This window comes from Trachinotus anak, unplaced genomic scaffold (assembly GCF_046630095.1).
Source record: "Trachinotus anak isolate AG129_WGS33_773 ecotype Australia unplaced genomic scaffold, CSIRO_AGI_Tana_v1 ptg000039l, whole genome shotgun sequence".
Lineage (NCBI taxonomy): Eukaryota > Metazoa > Chordata > Actinopteri > Carangiformes > Carangidae > Trachinotus > Trachinotus anak.
Genome location: NW_027273890.1, coordinates 1,268,335 through 1,285,562, shown reverse-complemented (window position 1 = coordinate 1,285,562; position 17,228 = coordinate 1,268,335). Strand labels below are relative to the sequence as shown.

At 43.9% G+C, this 17,228-nt stretch overlaps 1 protein-coding gene across 5 annotated transcripts in view; it reads left to right on the top strand.

Moving 5' to 3' along the window:
- Positions 1-17,228, top strand: part of lrch1 (leucine-rich repeats and calponin homology (CH) domain containing 1) — a 72,761-nt gene that overhangs the window by 26,842 nt on the left and 28,691 nt on the right. For 4 of the 5 annotated variants that reach the window (XM_071472487.1, XM_071472486.1, XM_071472485.1 and 1 more), the window contains exons 4-13: positions 125-230; positions 6,302-6,438; positions 6,653-6,783; positions 9,711-9,798; positions 10,466-10,571; positions 11,650-11,765; positions 13,148-13,218; positions 13,430-13,516; positions 14,445-14,522; positions 14,801-14,837. In XM_071472487.1, coding sequence (XP_071328588.1) covers positions 125-230; positions 6,302-6,438; positions 6,653-6,783; positions 9,711-9,798; positions 10,466-10,571; positions 11,650-11,765; positions 13,148-13,218; positions 13,430-13,516; positions 14,445-14,522; positions 14,801-14,837 — 957 coding nt within the window. The remainder of the gene's footprint in view (positions 1-124; positions 231-6,301; positions 6,439-6,652; positions 6,784-9,710; positions 9,799-10,465; positions 10,572-11,649; positions 11,766-13,147; positions 13,219-13,429; positions 13,517-14,444; positions 14,523-14,800; positions 14,838-17,228) is intronic. The other variant, XM_071472484.1, reaches the window with a different exon arrangement.

Here is a 17,228-nt window from a genome sequence, read left to right as displayed (position 1 = left end):
TTGATTTGACACTCTGCAGACTGTGTGCTGTCAGGAAGGACAGCTGTTATGTAAAATATAATGAAATGCAACCTAAAGCTTTAGAAGTTGTGAACATGTTGCGTTGTTGTCTCGGCCTCTGCAGGACATCAGCTGTAACGAGATCACGGCTCTTCCTCGTCACATTGGCAGACTCAAAGCTCTGCGGGAACTAAACGTACGCCGAAACCTTCTCTGCGTCCTGCCAGAAGGTGAGTTTGTGAAAGACGTGCATCTTGTCCACCTTCTTACTATGTCCTAAAGATTTGTTTAGAAAACCTCTGGTTTACTTTCAGTGTATTTTAGACCAGACTATCATTTATGTTCTCTTTAGGTTGACTTTACATCAAACAAACCCTTATAATTTGTGTCTTCTGATGAGCTCACCTTTGACAGGGATGTGCACTTCAAGAAGACAGTTTTAGACGTTGTTGTTTTCTGAGTGTTGAAAAGTCAAGTGTGGTTAGTGTCTGATTTGCAATTAAACACAGAGATGGAACCGTCCTTCTAAATACATGATGGGGAGATGCATTGAAACCACAGAGGCTCTGTATGTTCTGCCACACCCATCCCAGTCCCCAAAAATATACTTAACCCTCAGTGTGACCTCCAGTCCCAGACGGTCTGAAATGAGTCAGTGACACACAGATCACTGACAACCACAAGCCTCTGGAGCTCATCTGTGTGTCTGCTGACGGGCTGAGGCTGGAGAGGGGCGGGCTGGTGACTGGAGGGTTTCCAGTTAAAACCACCAGACCAGCTGGAAAGAGTGGGTTCTGGTAGTTGAGAAGAAATACTCCCTCTGGTCTCAGCATGTGACATCAAGGTGTGTTAATGATCCAACATAATGAGTTTATAATCTCTTGCGCCTCTTACTATCCACTCATTATTGATTAACCAGCTGATTATTTCCAGTTTTGTCAGTAGGAAATACTGGAAAATGTCCAAGAATCCAGTGTGATGCCTTCAGGTGTCTGGTTCTGTCCAATCTGGTCCAAAACCCAAAGATGTTGGTTTACAATTGTAGAGGACAAAGAAAACACTGTAAAGCATTGACATTCTTTCTTAGAAATGACTCAAAATGATAAATTGATAATTAAAATAGTTGCAGATCAATTTTCTATTGATCAAGCGTTTTTCTTTTGTGTTTTTCAAGTTTAATATTCTGAACCAAATGTTTTGTGAATATGAGTCATCACTCCTAGTGAGGAACAGTTAAATCTGTACATCTGTGTAGTGCTGCTTAAATCTAGCCAGTTTGTCGATGGCCCCACTGAGTCTTGACTGATGGAGAAAACACAGGTCAAGAAAACATAGAAGGTTATTTTGAAAATGAGGAAAGTTAAGCACTCCCACCTCCTGCACAGAGACGTCTGGAGGAGGTTGATTGGCACAAACCACCTGCCTGGTCTGAATCAGATGAGGTGCTTTGTTGTTGGACTCTTTGGTAGTTATGTCCATAGCAAGTAGCATGTTTGAGTGTTCATCTGGCGTCTGAACATATTAGGGCAAACACTGACAAAAGACCAGTAAGAATCTCTGGGTTTTGTTCTTTAGTGAGTGTAAGGTGAGGCTTACATTCAACTGGGGCAGTGTTACCTATAATGTGCTGCTCAGCAGTCGTAGTGAAAAGCTGAGCCTGAATGTGAAGCTCTGGATCTACCCGTAAACATCTCTTCTAACCCACATGAGTTTTAGTTAGCAACTGAAAGAATGAGATCATGGATGCAAGCAGATGAAATGAGCTTCCTGCAGGTTGGCTGGGCTCAGCATAGGAATCAGGGTGTGGAGCTCAGACATCTGGAAGGAACTCAGACTAGAGCTGCTGCTCCTTCAAGTTGAAAGGAATCAGTTGAGGTGGTTCGGACATCTGATCAGGATGTCTCCTGGACGCCTCCCTGAGTTTGTTCCAAGCACATCCAGCAATCAGGAGCTCTTGGAGCAGACCCAAACCCAAACATCCTGGAGGGATTGTCCTGCTGAGTCTGAGAACGCCTGGGGATCTCCCTGAAAGAGCTGGAGGATATGGGTAGGGAAAGGTTGTTCTTTGGCTCAGTCTGCAGCCAACAAGGGCCCATATAAGCAGGGGAAAAATCAGATCTTTGGCTGTATCTGTTGAACACTCAGGTGTGAGGAAGCAAATCTGTCAGCTGAAGATCACCCAGCGGCAGTCTACTCCCACCTCTGAAGAATCTTTCTCTGCAACCTGTGGAAGGTTGTGAACACTAATCCAAGAGGACCATGTTCGGAGACTTGAACTTGTGGTGACCAGAAGTTATCACTACCTGTGGGGGGGCTCTCTAAGAACATGAGGAAGGTCCTAGAGAAAAGGTCAGTGGGTGATGCAAATCAAAAACCCTCTGGGAGCAGCAGGAATGTGCTCAGTAAGATCCATGACAATCAGCTTGTTGGATTTATATTTTTCTTGCATACAACTGAAAAAAAATGTGTCCTGCTGGAGGTACTGACGGAAGGGTGAAGATATTTACCAACAATGCCAGAATACATCGGGATATTCATGGGAAACGCATGCAAAGCCAGACCTTTTCTCGCAAGCTACTCTGGCATGAACCAGATTTTTGGTCATGTAGAACTTTTGGTCTGATGGTGGCAATTAACAGATGGGAATAAAGTCATTAGAGACCATCCCAATAAATGTTTATACCAAAGTACATAGTAACCTGGCCAGTAGTTGTAGAAATATCTTGTTGTGTATTTGCTTGTGGCAGTGGAGCAAATTCATGCAGAGTTTTTTTGTAGAGTTCTGCCAATTGGATTTAAAAGCTTCATTTCCCCTCATTTGCAGCAGAATACTCTCATATTTCACCTTTTTTCACAATCCTTCTTCCATGATGAAACTCAGTGGCTTTGAAATAGGTAGAAAACATAAAACCTGCACAGGAATTGGAAAGAGGCAGGAACATTAAAACTGTTTCTTGTCACTCTTCCAACCTGGTGGTGGGTCTCTGATAAACAGACTGGAGCACATGATGTCAGGCCTGCTGATGGTCGAACAGAACAACGAACGACTGCAGAATGTTTTCTGAATGATTCATGCAGCTTTACCCCTGCGCCTCAACTCGTCCAGTCTGTCTGGATTTATTCCAGTATTTTCCTAGCATGGCATATGCTTGTCCCTCACTATTATGAGCATCTCCTGGATGGATTGATGTGCTTTGATCTGGCTGAACAGCTTGATGACAAAGCGACAGGGAGGCTTGGAGCAGGCAGACTGGAAGGCAGCCCTGACAAAGGGAGGGATGTTGTTTTTGATTTAATATTTGTTGAACTTGCACAGACTGTATTCCAGCACCAGAGAGCCCCTGAGATAAGACCACCATGTCTGTTTTAGTGGTTTTTAAAGGTCGGCCAAGCTCGGGGTGGCAGGCGTCTGATGTGAGAGATTCAAACTCAAATCTCATGCTCATATCTGCAGAGCTGATGGAAAAATGTTCCTCAGAGCCAGAAACATCACAATGGCAGCAAGATGCTTTGGTTATAATGATGATAGCACAACATTCAGCATATATAGCAAGAATTCAGAGCAATACAGAGACGCTAATCCAAGAACAGACTTTCCATTCGTGTTACTATATATAAACACCTTATGACAGCCAGCCTAGCTAAACAGAGCTGTTTTACAAAATCATTATGGTATCATTATAACCAGTTTCAGATGAAACTGATCTCAGACAGGTTTTGGCTGGACCCCAACAGCAGAGCTACAGGTGAACCAATCCAAATCTTTCTCTTCAGATTCTTCAACTCATCTGCAAACACAAAGTACAGATCTCATACAGACTTAAAATCTCTGACAAAGAACCTGGAGTGTTACAGTCACATCATGGACTTTTCCTCAGGCGCCATCATCACGTCAACATTTACATTTGTCCAACACTTTGGTTAATGACTGAATGCTCGATCCATAGTAAACACCACCATCGTCACTGTAAACAGACAGCGTGATGATGTTGGCAGGATTGTAGTGGGGCTGCTTTACAACAAAGACTGTTTCCTGGGTGACCTCGCCACAGGAGGGATCATGTTGTGTATATTATATAATCTAAGATATATTTTTATCCAGTAACCAGAGGAATGCTCCCTGGTGTCGGCCCTCCCTCCATCATGGCGGCTTGGCCAACATTATTACTGCCTACAAGTGCTTTTAATTATGAGTCTGACAGGAAGTGTCTGTAAGGACAGAACTGACAAACTCCTCAGTGACGCATCATTGGCGGATATGACTGAACAGTTTCTGTCCACAAGCCCACACGTTAGTCTGTTCTGTTTGTCTTAGTTTTCATCTGAGGAACACACACACACACACACACACACACACACACACATTTACAGAGAGCCAGGACTTACAGTGTTTTACACTGAAGGAGGGACACAGACACAGATTAAAGGAATACTGCACAGAATTCAAATTCTTCCTATAATGAAGTGATTATATTTATTTATTTTTGGATTAATCATTTACTCTATGAAATGTGGAAAAATAGTAACAGTGGTGGTCACCAGTTCCCAGAGTCAGGAGTGACCAACGGTCCAAAACTAGTCACTGAAACAACTGGTCGTGTCTAATTAAGGGGACACACTCAGCTGTTGTCTTTTTGTGTATAGCGTGTTAATCACGGAGCTTCACAGGTGCTGGTAGGTGCTGGTTACCTCTGGACAGAGCAGTAACCTCCTGTTTCCAGTTGTTATGCTAAGCTAAGCTAACCTGCTACTGGCTGAAGCTTCATGTTTAACGCACAGACATGAGGGAGATGGTTCTTGTATTTTCCAAAATGTTGAACTGGTTCTTTAAAGGTCTCATGAAACGTTGTCGTCACTTCTCTTTTGGACTGTTTGTTTTACCTGAGCTCACCTGTGAAGACGCCTGCATGTCATCACAGACTGATTAAACTGTCTTTTCAGAAACACATGGTTAATGTCACTGACACTGCCTCCATGTTTTTCACCTTTTACACTCACAGTATGTAAAACGAAAGACGTGACCTGAACCGTCAGTCCTGCCTCAGTCCTGCTTCAGTCATCAGGTCTGAAGTGTTCGCTGCACTGAACATGAGACAGTCTGTGTGTGGAGGTAAAGCTCCAGCTGAGAGAATCACACAGAGAGAAAAGGTTTTTGTTTCCAGGTGTTTGACTACCAATGAGGAATGAAGCAGAAACACTGAAGCACTCGGCTGCTAACAATTACAAACCTCCTGAAAATAACAACAACGGCTGCATTGTTCTGTTCCATGGGAAACATGTCGGCGGGTTCAGCCATGTGTGTGTGTGTGTGTGTGTGTGTATGTGTGTTTGTAGATTTTACACGGCAGTTGGTGCCACTTTCTGATAAAGCAACATTTATAAAGAGTTTATAAGCTGTAATTAATGTATTTATGAATGTTGTGTTGCCAGTTTGTGATAAATCCTCCTCCAGCTCAACACTTTGTCTGCGTATCTCTGTCATGCAGCAGGCAGATCTCTGAGTGCTGATGCTCTGGATAACAGCTGCAGGAAACCCACTTATAAACTGACATCAACATTTACCTTTGCAGCGTTGCCATGCTATCACAGGGTGGGTGTGTCTCAGGTCGTCCAGTAATCGGGAGGTTGTGGTTCAGTCCCAGACTCCCCCAGTCCACGTATCGAAGTGTCCTCGGGCAAGATACTGAAGCCCAGATTGTGTCTGATGGCTGCTCCATCAGTGTGTGAGTGTGTGTGAGTCTGTGTGGGTCTTTATGTTTGTATTGTAAAATACTTTGATGGTCTCTAAGACTGGAAAAGTATTATATCAGACCATTTAACATTTATCAGCTGACACATGCAGGCTGACTCACTGTGGGTCTGAGAGAGTCTCATTGTCCAAATGTAGAGAACAACACAGTAAATGTGACGTGCTGATGTATGAAGTGTTTGAATTAAGTGTGCGTCAGTGTGTCCATGTTGTGTGTCTGTTCAGGTATAATTGTTGGTAGTGAGGCAGTTTCAGACTGTTTCTCTGAGCTTGTCAGCTTCTTGTCAGAGACAGAGGTGGATGCACAGAGGATTCAGTTCAGACATCAGATGACGTGTTTCCACTTATCAGGAATTTATTTCCTTTTGGCAGAAAAACATGTTACACAAGATGTCAGAGACTCATGGAGGTTAAATGAGGCTCGATGCAAAAAACTGCAGACTAACTGAAACGCTTGGTAAACGGAAGAAGAAACATTAATCATGAAAACAATCTGCTGAATTTATCTCATCTGAAGTGTGTGTGTGTGTGTGTGTGTGTGTCCTCTTGCAGACCTGGCTGACCTTCCTCTGGTGAAGTTCGACTTCTCCTGTAACAAGGTGTCAACCATCCCGGTGTGTTACAGGAAGATGAAACAGCTCCAGTCGCTCCAGTTAGAAAACAACCCACTGCAGAGTCCACCTGCACAGGTACACACACACACACACACACACACACAGCGCCTGGTTACAGTTGGGATTATTTTAATTCTTCAGTTTTTTATCAACATGAATTAAAACATGTCTTTTATATAAATATTACTGATAAAATGATTCTTCCAGGTTTGGAGGAAGAAATCTTGTGTCTGTGTGAAAACACTTTGTCCTTCACTGGATCCTGACCAACGTCTCTCCTCCTCCTCAGATCTGTATAAAGGGTAAAGTTCACATATTCAAGTATCTGAGCATCGAGGCGTGTCGCAGTGAGAAGATGCCTGACTCCCTCTACCTGCCTGTCATGGAGCGGCTCAGCCTATCACGGCCCACCGCCGGCAGGTCAGTGACTCTTCCTCTATCTGTGTCTACACTGTCACCGCTGCAGTAGTTTGATCAGTGACACGTGTGGGGACAGTTCGGCCACACAGAGGTGGAATCGCCTCATCAGTCACATCAAACGTTTTAATGAGTTTTAATTCCCAAACCGTCTTCGTCCTGGAGCAGAAGTCCTGCAGCTGCAGAGCAAATACACACCTTCCCCATCTTTGTTTATCTGAGACTTTCAGGCTCTGCTGCTCTGTGGCAACAGTCCGAACACCTATAAGTAATACAGGTCCCAAGGTGCATTTCAGTAAGAAACTATAGTGGCCCTGAGGGGTCAGCGCACTGCTACTGAAGAAAACACACACAGCAGAGTTGTCATAATCCATCTATGCCATTGTGTCCCAGTTCTTGCCTGGAAACACTTCTGCTGTGTTGTGTATTTGCAGCTCATGTGTTGTCTGTTTGAATGTGTTGTCTTCAGTAGCAGTGTGTTGACCCCTCAGGGCCACCGTAACAAACTCAAAGCCGTTTATTTAGTTTGGTTTTAACGACATCACTGCGTCTGTGGGGGGAGAGAAACGGCCTCTGCTGGAGCGGGACGACCGTCTGTGATCTCAGCTTCCTCACTCTCTCAGTCTGGAGCCAAATCCTCCATTAGTCAGCAGAAACTGATCCGTGCTCTGGCTCCCTGCTGCCTCACTGACACTCTGTCTGCTGTCAGACGCTCGCTGCAGTCAGGCCGTAAATCCAGGCGTCAGCAGAGAGATAGGGTTTATGAGTGATGGATGGAAGGAATGAGGAGTAAATAAAGGAAGAGATGTGGACAGGATGAGCAGAGGAATGAAGGAAGGAATCCAGCAGAGGGATCAAAGTAAGAGGTGGAGGGAAGCACAGAAAAATGTTGAGAAGAAATGTGGGAACAATTGTTGGAGAAATGGTAGAAATGAGAGGAGGATGGAAGGAATGCACAAACACTGAAACAAGGGAAGGAAAGAGACGGACAAAGGAAAAACAGTCGACTGAAGATAGAACAGTAATGACTGAGCAAGAAAAAGAGGAGACGAACCTCCTGAACTAAAACGGTCCAGCTGGAGGTTTTTGATGTTTGAGAACTGGTTCAGAGTCTCACCCTCGTGCACTGATGTCAAATGCATTTCATTCATTCATTCGTTTGTTCAGCCTTCATTAGGGCTGGACAAGACGCAAAAAAATCATATTGTGATGATTTTGACAGATATCCTGATGGGTTGGTCTTTTTACTCATTTCATTTCATTTTCACTGAAAACAATATAAAATGATGATGATGTGATTTTTGTTGGGTTTTGTACCAAACAGATGTGTCCTTACATCTGGAGAATATGATCGATGGCCGTGGCATCTCTGTGGCACCACGCTGCTTCATTTATGGTCTGTTGATGTGACAGATTGTAGCTTTATGATAAAAGCTGCAGCTCCTGATTTGCATATTGCACTGGGCTGTATTACAGTTTGTAGATTTCAGTGAACTGTGCAGCTTCACTGATACCGGAGGGCTGAGTAAGAGCAGACGCCCTGTGTTCAGTCTGTGAGGAGAAAAACATTTAAAGAACCAAACTCTGTTGTATTTTTGGGAACTTTAATGACACTTCAGATAAACCCTAAAGAGTGGAGGCTGCTGAGATAATGTCTCCGTCACGTCCTGGTAATAAAGCAGGTGGAGCCAGGACAGTGTCCGAGCTTCACCTGCCTCCGAGGTGAACACAGCAAGGACAAACAGACAAGGAAACGAGGACACAGACTAAAGGTGTGAAGGAATGAATGAAGGAAGTTGAACTGAAAGAAAGGAACAAGCTGATCTTTTCAGAAGAGAGGGAGGCAGAGGAAAGACAGACGTAGGGAGGAGAAGAAAAGGCTGCTGCGTTAGATCCTCCATCACTCAGCTGAAACTGAGCCCGAGCTCTCGGAGGACGTTGACCTCTGTGACGTCCACCCACATGAATCTCTCCCAGCACGTGGGCAGGAAGAATGGTTCCTGTTCTCCTGGAGAACACACACTCATCCTCTACATCCTTTGTGCTTTCCCCTCATCAGTCTTTGTCTTATTATCTGCCTTCCTCTTCCCTCGTTTATCTCTTTTTCTTCATTCTTGTGTCTCACTCAGTTTTCTTCTTTCTTTCTTTTTTCCTCCTCCTCTGTTTTTCTTGTCTGTGTTTCTCACCGTTTTTCTTTTTCTCCCTCATGAATCTTCTTTTCTTCTCTAAAACATTTCGGTCAGTTAACTTCAGTAAGATTGTTTATGTGACGTTGGACATGTGACTGTTTCATTTCACAAAAAGTGAGTAATAAAATAACTCAGGATCTGACTTCTTCATTACACTTGTATGTGATGCACAGGTCAGGGGTCAGAGGTCACAGAGCAACTGGTTAACCCTCATTACGCCTCCACACCAGTGTTATAGTCTGGACAGACATGGATGTAGAGTTGACTGTTTGGTGGAGACACACGATCACACAGCTGAATGTGATCAGCTGATCATGAAGCAGTTAGTCCTAGCCTAGAAAATATCTGTGTGTGTGTGTGTGTGTGTGTGTGTGTGTGTGTGCACAGCAGATTAAAGCTGTCATAATGTTTTGTTTCTCCATATTTGATCTGACACATTTAGACATGAAAAAGTCCCTCGATAACAAAACAAACATCCTCAACCTACTGTTACAAGTTACCATGACAACCACAACCAATCCCAACACAGAAATGAAGCTAGTTCTAACCAATCATGTGACAGTTTGTCAGAAACGACTGGGGGGGGAGAGAGAGACAGAGAGAGAGAGAGAGCTCTCCCTCTCTCTGTTTCACTGTGGCTCACTTTCTCATTAGCTCACACACATATACACACACACACACACACATACAAACACCCCTCCTGTGTGTGTCAGGTGTGTGACCTGTGTTGTGTGTCTGCAGTGTGGAGGACATGGAGCAGCAGAGGAAGCAGGACAGCGACTCAGGAGTCGGCAGCGACAACGGAGACAAGAGACTGTCTGCTACTGAGGTACTGACACTGTGTGTGTGTGTGTGTGTGTGTGTGTGTGTGTGTGTGTGTGTGTGTGTATCGGTATCAGTGTCTCGGCTGTCTCCTCTGAACATGTGTCTGTGTCACATGAAGGACATTTTTACACAGCTGTCAGTCAGTGTCTCCGTCAGTGTCTCAGTGTCTCCGTCAGTGTCTCAGTGTGTAGGAACATTACAGATCAGCTGTTTATGCAAAGGAAACTAAACTGATTCTGCTCTGATGTTAATTTCATTACAAACGCTCGTCTCCGTCACTGATCTCTGAGTAACAGAATATTCTTCTGCTATAAAATGATGCAGCTGCAGAAAACGAGTGATTCTTTTTCCATGTCACATTTATTCCACCTGATCACAAACCTCTGCAGAATCAGATGTTTTCAACAAAACAAATGATTTATTGGCTGCTTTTAAATAAATGTGACGGAGCTGAAACATTTAGTGAATCAATAGAAACTTGATTGACGGCAAATCTGATAATCACCAGTTAATCACTGTATTAATTCTTCAGAGTAAAATGCAGACGTCACTGTTTCACCGAACAACTTTAAACTTTTTATTCTGGGAATTTTACCTGACGAATGAATAAGTGATTATTATTGATTATTGTTAATTATTGTTGATTGATTAATAGTTGTCTTTTGTTACAGCCGTCAGATGAAGACAGCCTGAGTCTCAACGTGCCCATGAGCCACATCACAGAGGAGGAGGGGCTCAGTAAAGACGACTCCAGTGAACACATCAGCTCCCTGACAGGTAACACACACACACACAGACACAGACACACACACACACACACACACACACACAGACACAGACACACACAGCTGATAGTGGACGTGATTGTTGAACCAGAAAATCTGTTATAATAATTTTAGATAAATTATAAATTTGTTGATCAGTTTTCCGTAGACAGACTAATTGGTTAATTGTCTCATCATTTCCGTGCCGATGATTTCACAGCTTGTTAAACTGATGTTTTTTTTGCTGTGTAGAAACAGAGAGAGGAGCAGCGGTGAATTAAAATGATATGATGAGGATGAAGAGTTTTCCTCCTCTTCTTCTCTCGCTGCAGCTTCCTTGTTTAAAGTTATGACAGAGTGAACTGTGAAAAGTGATGACGGGATGTTCAGCTCCGGTTTAGCTGGATCTTCATGTCCTCGTCCTCAGAGCTGGAGGAATGAAGAGGGAAAAGGGAGGAGGAATATTTTTTTATGAGGGAAAAACAGTTTTATCAGTTGATCTGATCTGAGAACATTTTCTCTTTGACATAGTTTCATGGTTTAAACTGACTCATGGTTTTATTTTTAGAAGTTGATGAATGTGTGTTTCCTGTGTCCATAAGAGTTGATGACTGAGATATGAAGTTTACTGCAGTGCTTGTAGACGATCCTTTAATCAGTCTCTGCTGCAGCCTGTGTGTTGATGTGACACAGACATGCTCAGGTCCAACATCAGCACCGGGACCTTTCTGTGCACGTGACCCGGAGCTCACTCAGGCGAGACTCAATGAACAGGGGTGCACGTCTGAAAGGGGCCTTATTGTAGCTACGACCTGTCAGTTGTGTGTCTGCAGTGTGTCTGTGTGTATCTGGGCTGTTAAACTCTATTAGAGCAGCGCAGCTGCTCCCCAGACGCACAGTTTAAATAGACTTCAATCAGCCTCAATCAGGTCAGAGCTGATGGAGGGTCACATTCACTGAGCCGAGCTGATGGAGGTGTCTGGGTTATTTCCACCCACAGTCTCTTCGTGGTGTAGACAGAGCCGAACACACAATAAAACCTCCAACACGTCTGCTCCTGACACTTACGCCTCCTGTTCCCTCCATTCCAGCAGACCCACACTGCGACTCGGTCCGTCTGATTGAGGAGAGCCCTACGGAAGCCCTGAAGGACCAGCTCAGCTACAGAGACTCTGCGCTCAGCACTCGCTTCATCAACTACATCAAGGCAAGACCTCATGTTGTCTGAGTGTGTCCTGAAAGGCTGATGCAGTCAGCTGATGAATGATGCCTCACTCAGAGGTTATGTCACTGCTCCTCACTTTGCTTCGTGTTACCGGAGCCTGAACTGTCACTTTCTGTTGATGTGAGTTTAATTTACTGTTGTTTTTGTCCGTTCATTAGTGGTGAGGGTCCAACAGTTAGAGAGACTGTCCTGTTATAGACGCTTACATCACACTGAGCCTGTGTCACCGTGGAGACTCAGCTGTGACCAAATAAGGACGAAACACAAAACAAGAGGACGACACAAAGAGCCGAGGAGCTGCTGAATCATTCAGTACAACGGGGCACTGAAACATTCACCTTCAGTCTGCACAGCAACAATCAGACTGTCCTGAAAACACAAACTGCCTCAGTTGTTTTCAGCTAAAGAAACATGTCTTTACAAATAAGTGACAGAGTCCGCTGAAGGTGGTGAGACTCGTCTGTGAAGGAGGAAGTAATGTGACATAACTTCAGAGCCTCAAGGAGACTTTAAAGCTCCATGTTTTATCTCCTCCAGTGTTTTATCTGAAGTGTTGATCTCCAGCAGAAGATATATCTGTGGTTTTAAGAACCAAAAACCATCTCAGTGTAGTTTTACATCTCCTCTCTCAGGCTTCTCTCTGGAGCTCTAGTAACAACAGGTCAGTCAGCCAATCAGAGGAGAGGCTTGTGATTGGCTGATCCAATAAAAGTACCCAATAAAAGTAAAAGATTTCAGGTAAACACTCCTGTAAGATTGGATGGGGTGTGGCTGTGGGCAGCGACTGCTTAGTTGTGACATCACAAAGTTCCAGAAGTCCTGACGGCTGGTTTTAAGGCTCAGTTTCTGAATACAGGCTGTGTGCATTTCTCTGTGGACTGAGGCTTTGATACGTTCACAGTATTAATATAGAACCTAGACCTGCTTTATAATCACAAACACATGGACATCTACCTTTAGACTATGGAGCTTTAACTGTCTGAAAAAACTGTTTGTGTGTTTCCAGTCTGTCTTTAAACTGTCCAGTGTCGTTAAAATAAACACGATGGACAAAACCTGAAGAATAAGAACCAGATGGTTTTAAACTGAGATGATCTTCACAGGTGACACAGAGAGAAAATGGACTGAGCCTCAGAGATGAAGGATGGAGGTGTTTCTTCATCCGTCCATCTCTGAGAAACAAGGGGAGCGTTGAGGAAGGAAGAAGACTGAGAGACAGACTTTATCACAGTGTCCTTATTGTTGTGTTGGTTTGTGGGGGGACAGTGGTAACATCTCTGAATTTTGGCCAATGGCTGAGTGAGTCTGTGGATCATGTGACAGCTGCAGCTGGTGCTGATGTGTGTGTGTGTGTGTGTGTGCAGGGTCGGACAGCAGCAGACTTTGACGAGCCCCTCAGGATAGAAGAAGACTCACACTGGCAAACAGAACAAACGTGAGTTCATCTGTTTCTTTCACTCTGGTCTTTTTTCCTTTTCTGTGTGTGTCTCTGTTTATATTTGATATTAATCATTTCTATTGATTATTGAGTTATTTCAGTTCCGGTTTCAGGAAGTTCAGACCCTCCAGACAGTCAATGATTCATTTTAAACAAATGTTACTGCTGTTATTGTAGGATATTTACTGCTGTGTCTGTGTGGTCACAGGTCAAAGGTCAAAGGGGGCACAGAGCTCCACATTGACATGATCAACCAGCTGAAGGAGGCTGTGGAGCTGCTGCAAGACCCTAGCAGGTGAGAGGTCCAGAGACCAGACCCGTGTGTTAACAGTCGGACAAACTGAGAGCCAGTGGTGATTCCAGACTCTACTGGCGCCTCCAATCAGCATTCATCACAGTTATGTAATAAATAATCTGACACCAAAAATGTACACCATGTGCAAAATCCAAACATTTGTTTTATTCCAAATGTTCAGGTCAGTCAGATTTTATTTAGATATAAATGCAAAGCAAGATAAACTAATAAAACAAAGATAAACCTAACTAAATGACAAAATAACTTCAGTGTTGTCACATTGTAAATAACCTACATTGTAATGACAGATCAGTCACAGGTCAGTTTATTTTGATTTAATTATCTTTTGAAAAAATAAGTATGTTTGTGCAGCTTTACTGAAAATAGTTGGCATCACTGCTTCGTTACAAATTGCCCAGGAAATGACATGGGGCCCCTTTAGGGAGGTTTCCTACTGAGGTGTCGTTGCAAATTGACCATTAGTTGTTTAAGTGGGAGGGAGCTGCATTTTGAGACACTGCTGTGGAGTTAAGTTTGTCAGCCCTCAGGGGCCCTCTAACAGTCTGGGGTCCCAAGCAGTTGTCTGCCTCATCTGTTCACAAGCTGCGTGCGTCTCTGCTGAGATCCTGATTATTTTAAACATAATAATGATTGTTAGATACAATAATATAATAACAAACCATAAGGACTTTTTATGGACTAGAAAAGTCTCCCAGAGCTCTCACCTCCAACAAAGATACACATTCAGTCTCCAGCATCCTCACCAGAAACTCATCACCTGATTCTTAGGTCAAAGTCAAACTTTACAACAAGTTTATTCAACATCTGTGAACAAGTTTTTCAGAAATCCTCCTGTTCAACAGACAAACACACAGAGCCAGAACAAACAGAAGGGTTGGGTTAACAACATGTTTCCTCTGTGTGTCAGAGTGACCGCGGAGCAGGACGATCTGTCTGGAGTCCAGCTCTACCCGGTGGAGATGGTCACAGTGGAGGAGTCGCTCAAGTAAGAGTCTGTGTCTGTGCTTTAACACGTTTAAATCCTCGTTTCTGATTGATTCAAGTTGTGCCTCAGGAACAGCTGGCTGTAAAAAAAGTAGGTCCCGACTCTTCTGTCAATCTGATGTTATTATGACGATTGAGTCCGTTCACAGAGCAAAGCACAGCTGAAGTAACGCTGCTAAGGCCAAAGTGTCCCACAGGTGGGAGGGTGTATTTTAAAAAGGTTACATGCAAATGGGCCATAGAATAAAACTGACATCTTTCTTTCCTCTTTCTCCTCAGTGGGCAGGACAGTGATGACGGCGCCGCCACACCTAAGGTACCGTGTGCAGAACTAACCTGTCTTACCTAACTAACTGACTGAAGACAGCACAGCAGGCAGTCATCAGCGTACAGGAGAATAGAGGACGATAGTGTGGAGTGTTGTAGTGAGACAGTTTACCCATAATGGCCGTGTGTGATAGAAAAGTTCTGCTGAAACCAGGAAGAGCAAAGACGGAACCTGTTATTGATGATGTGCAGGTGTCCAAACAATTTATTAACATAACAAATGAAGAAGCTGCGTCCCAGCTCAGGGGCCACATCCTTCTGTGGCCCAGCTCAGGGGCCGCATCCTTCAGAGGACGTGGTCTACGAAGCTGTGGCCCTTCACAGCCATAGAAGGATACAAAGTAAACCAAAAAGAGACAGTCCAGCCTACGGAGGATTTTCGCTTTGCCCCACCAGCTCTTCCGTCGAAAATATGTTGCAAATCATGGCTGCTGTTGCCTAGCAACCTTGACAACTCATAATTTCCTTAGATTCCTTAGAATTTAAAGTGTAAACCTTGGGCTCTGTCGATGGTCACCATCGTCACCAGTGTGCAATGAATCTTGGGATGGAGAAGGAAGAAAGCCACATTTCCCATTTGAAGGAGCCTTTGACATGGGACAGCCGTGTCGTTCTGCTGTGATGCAATCAGTCTTCAAATGCCGGCTCCGATAGATGTGGCCCCTGACGTAGGACACGGCTAAAATGTTGTAAATGCTTTGTTTTTGGGAGTGAACTTTTAACCACAACACTTATTAAGTTTAAAAACTGTCAGAAAAAAGACAAATTCCCATCATGATTCAGCAGATCCTCAATCTTCCTCAGACATTTTCTGGGTCAACAAACAAAAAAAAAAAAAAAAAAGACACATCTGCAGTCAACGCTGTTTGTTACTGTGTCTTTCTGATGCGACCACTTGGGGGCATCATGCACATAGTGGCTTAAAGTAGCCGTATTAAACTGAAGTACATTTTCCCTGATAAGTGAACTTGTAATAGAGACCTAAAATATTTTGTGTCTTTGTCCTTGGAAATATATATATTATACATATACATAAAGCCTGTAAGTGTGTGAGTAATAGAAGGTATTGAAGTCTATTTAAGACCTAAACGTGTGGTGCGTTCTGTAGCAGCACATGGAGGAAGGTGGCTATGAGTTCCAGAAGAAGAGACAGATGATTCTAGAGAAGGCCAGGTTTGAGGCCCAGCTTGCATGCCGGGAGTATGAGTGGCATATGTCCATCAAGGTAAACCTACCGTAGCACCAGAGTCGCTGGCTGCAGGCTCAGAGTGACGCCCTCAACTGTCCTCAGTCGTGTCCCAGTGAGCTGAGTCTTTCACCTGTGTGTCTGTTTGGTGGATAAACCACACAGAGCTTTCACATGTGTCACAGTTCGTGTGGCAGCAGGTGACACATGTGAACGGAGTGTTGCCATACGTCAGTCCAGATCTTTCACCAGTGGCTCAAAGGTTCTCGAGAGATGGCTGATTGGTTTGGACGTCAGTTTTTTAAACTGGTGGCCGGTGAACTGGGCAGCTCCCTGTCCTGCATGTTGGTGTGTGAAGAGCTGATCTGCAGAAGTGGCTGAAATGTGACATCAGTCTGTTTGGGTCTCTGTGTCTCTGTGTGGTTAGAAAGCAGCACTGTCTGACAGTAAGAGTCCAGGTCTATGAACAGTATTGACTTAACACCAGTTGTGTCTTGTATTCTTGTGTTACACCTCCTGTATTTTCATCACAACCTCAAACTGCACCAAATGGTAGAAATAAAAACTTCCATTGAAGGAATAGTTCAATATTTCGGGGAATAGTTATAACACGCAACTATCTACAACCACACATTATTGTTTTTGCTTTAATATTAATTAAACAACAACTGGAGCTGCAATGATTCATCAATCAAAAAAATGAATTGGCAACTGTTTTAATAATTGAAAAACTGTATGTAGTTATTTTCAAGCAGATAAAGCAAAGACATCACTGTGGTGTTACTATCATTTTTAACCCAGAGTTAACAGAGCGGTCGATGGCCAGTCTCATGATACTGGTTCTGCAGGATCACTGGCTCAGGTCAGTGTGAGCCAGACCACCTCCACACACGCTCTTAACAATATCCACATCATTCTGTTGGCAGTGTGTCTGCGCTGATTCACTGCAGCTTTACCATGAGCTCAGATGTTAATACCAGGGAACCACCGGTCACGGGAACCAGGTCCCGGTGACCCGTGGGAAACATGAGAGGATTATTGTTAAATTGATCTTGATCACACAGTCTCTGCACTTAAAGTCTGTCAGGCTGCAGGAATCCTGTGTGAGCACTGACCCCGGATCAGTCTGGTCTCTCCCTGTCTGTGCTGGTTATATAAGCTAATTGATGGAGAGATGGGGAAGGAGAGAGTGAC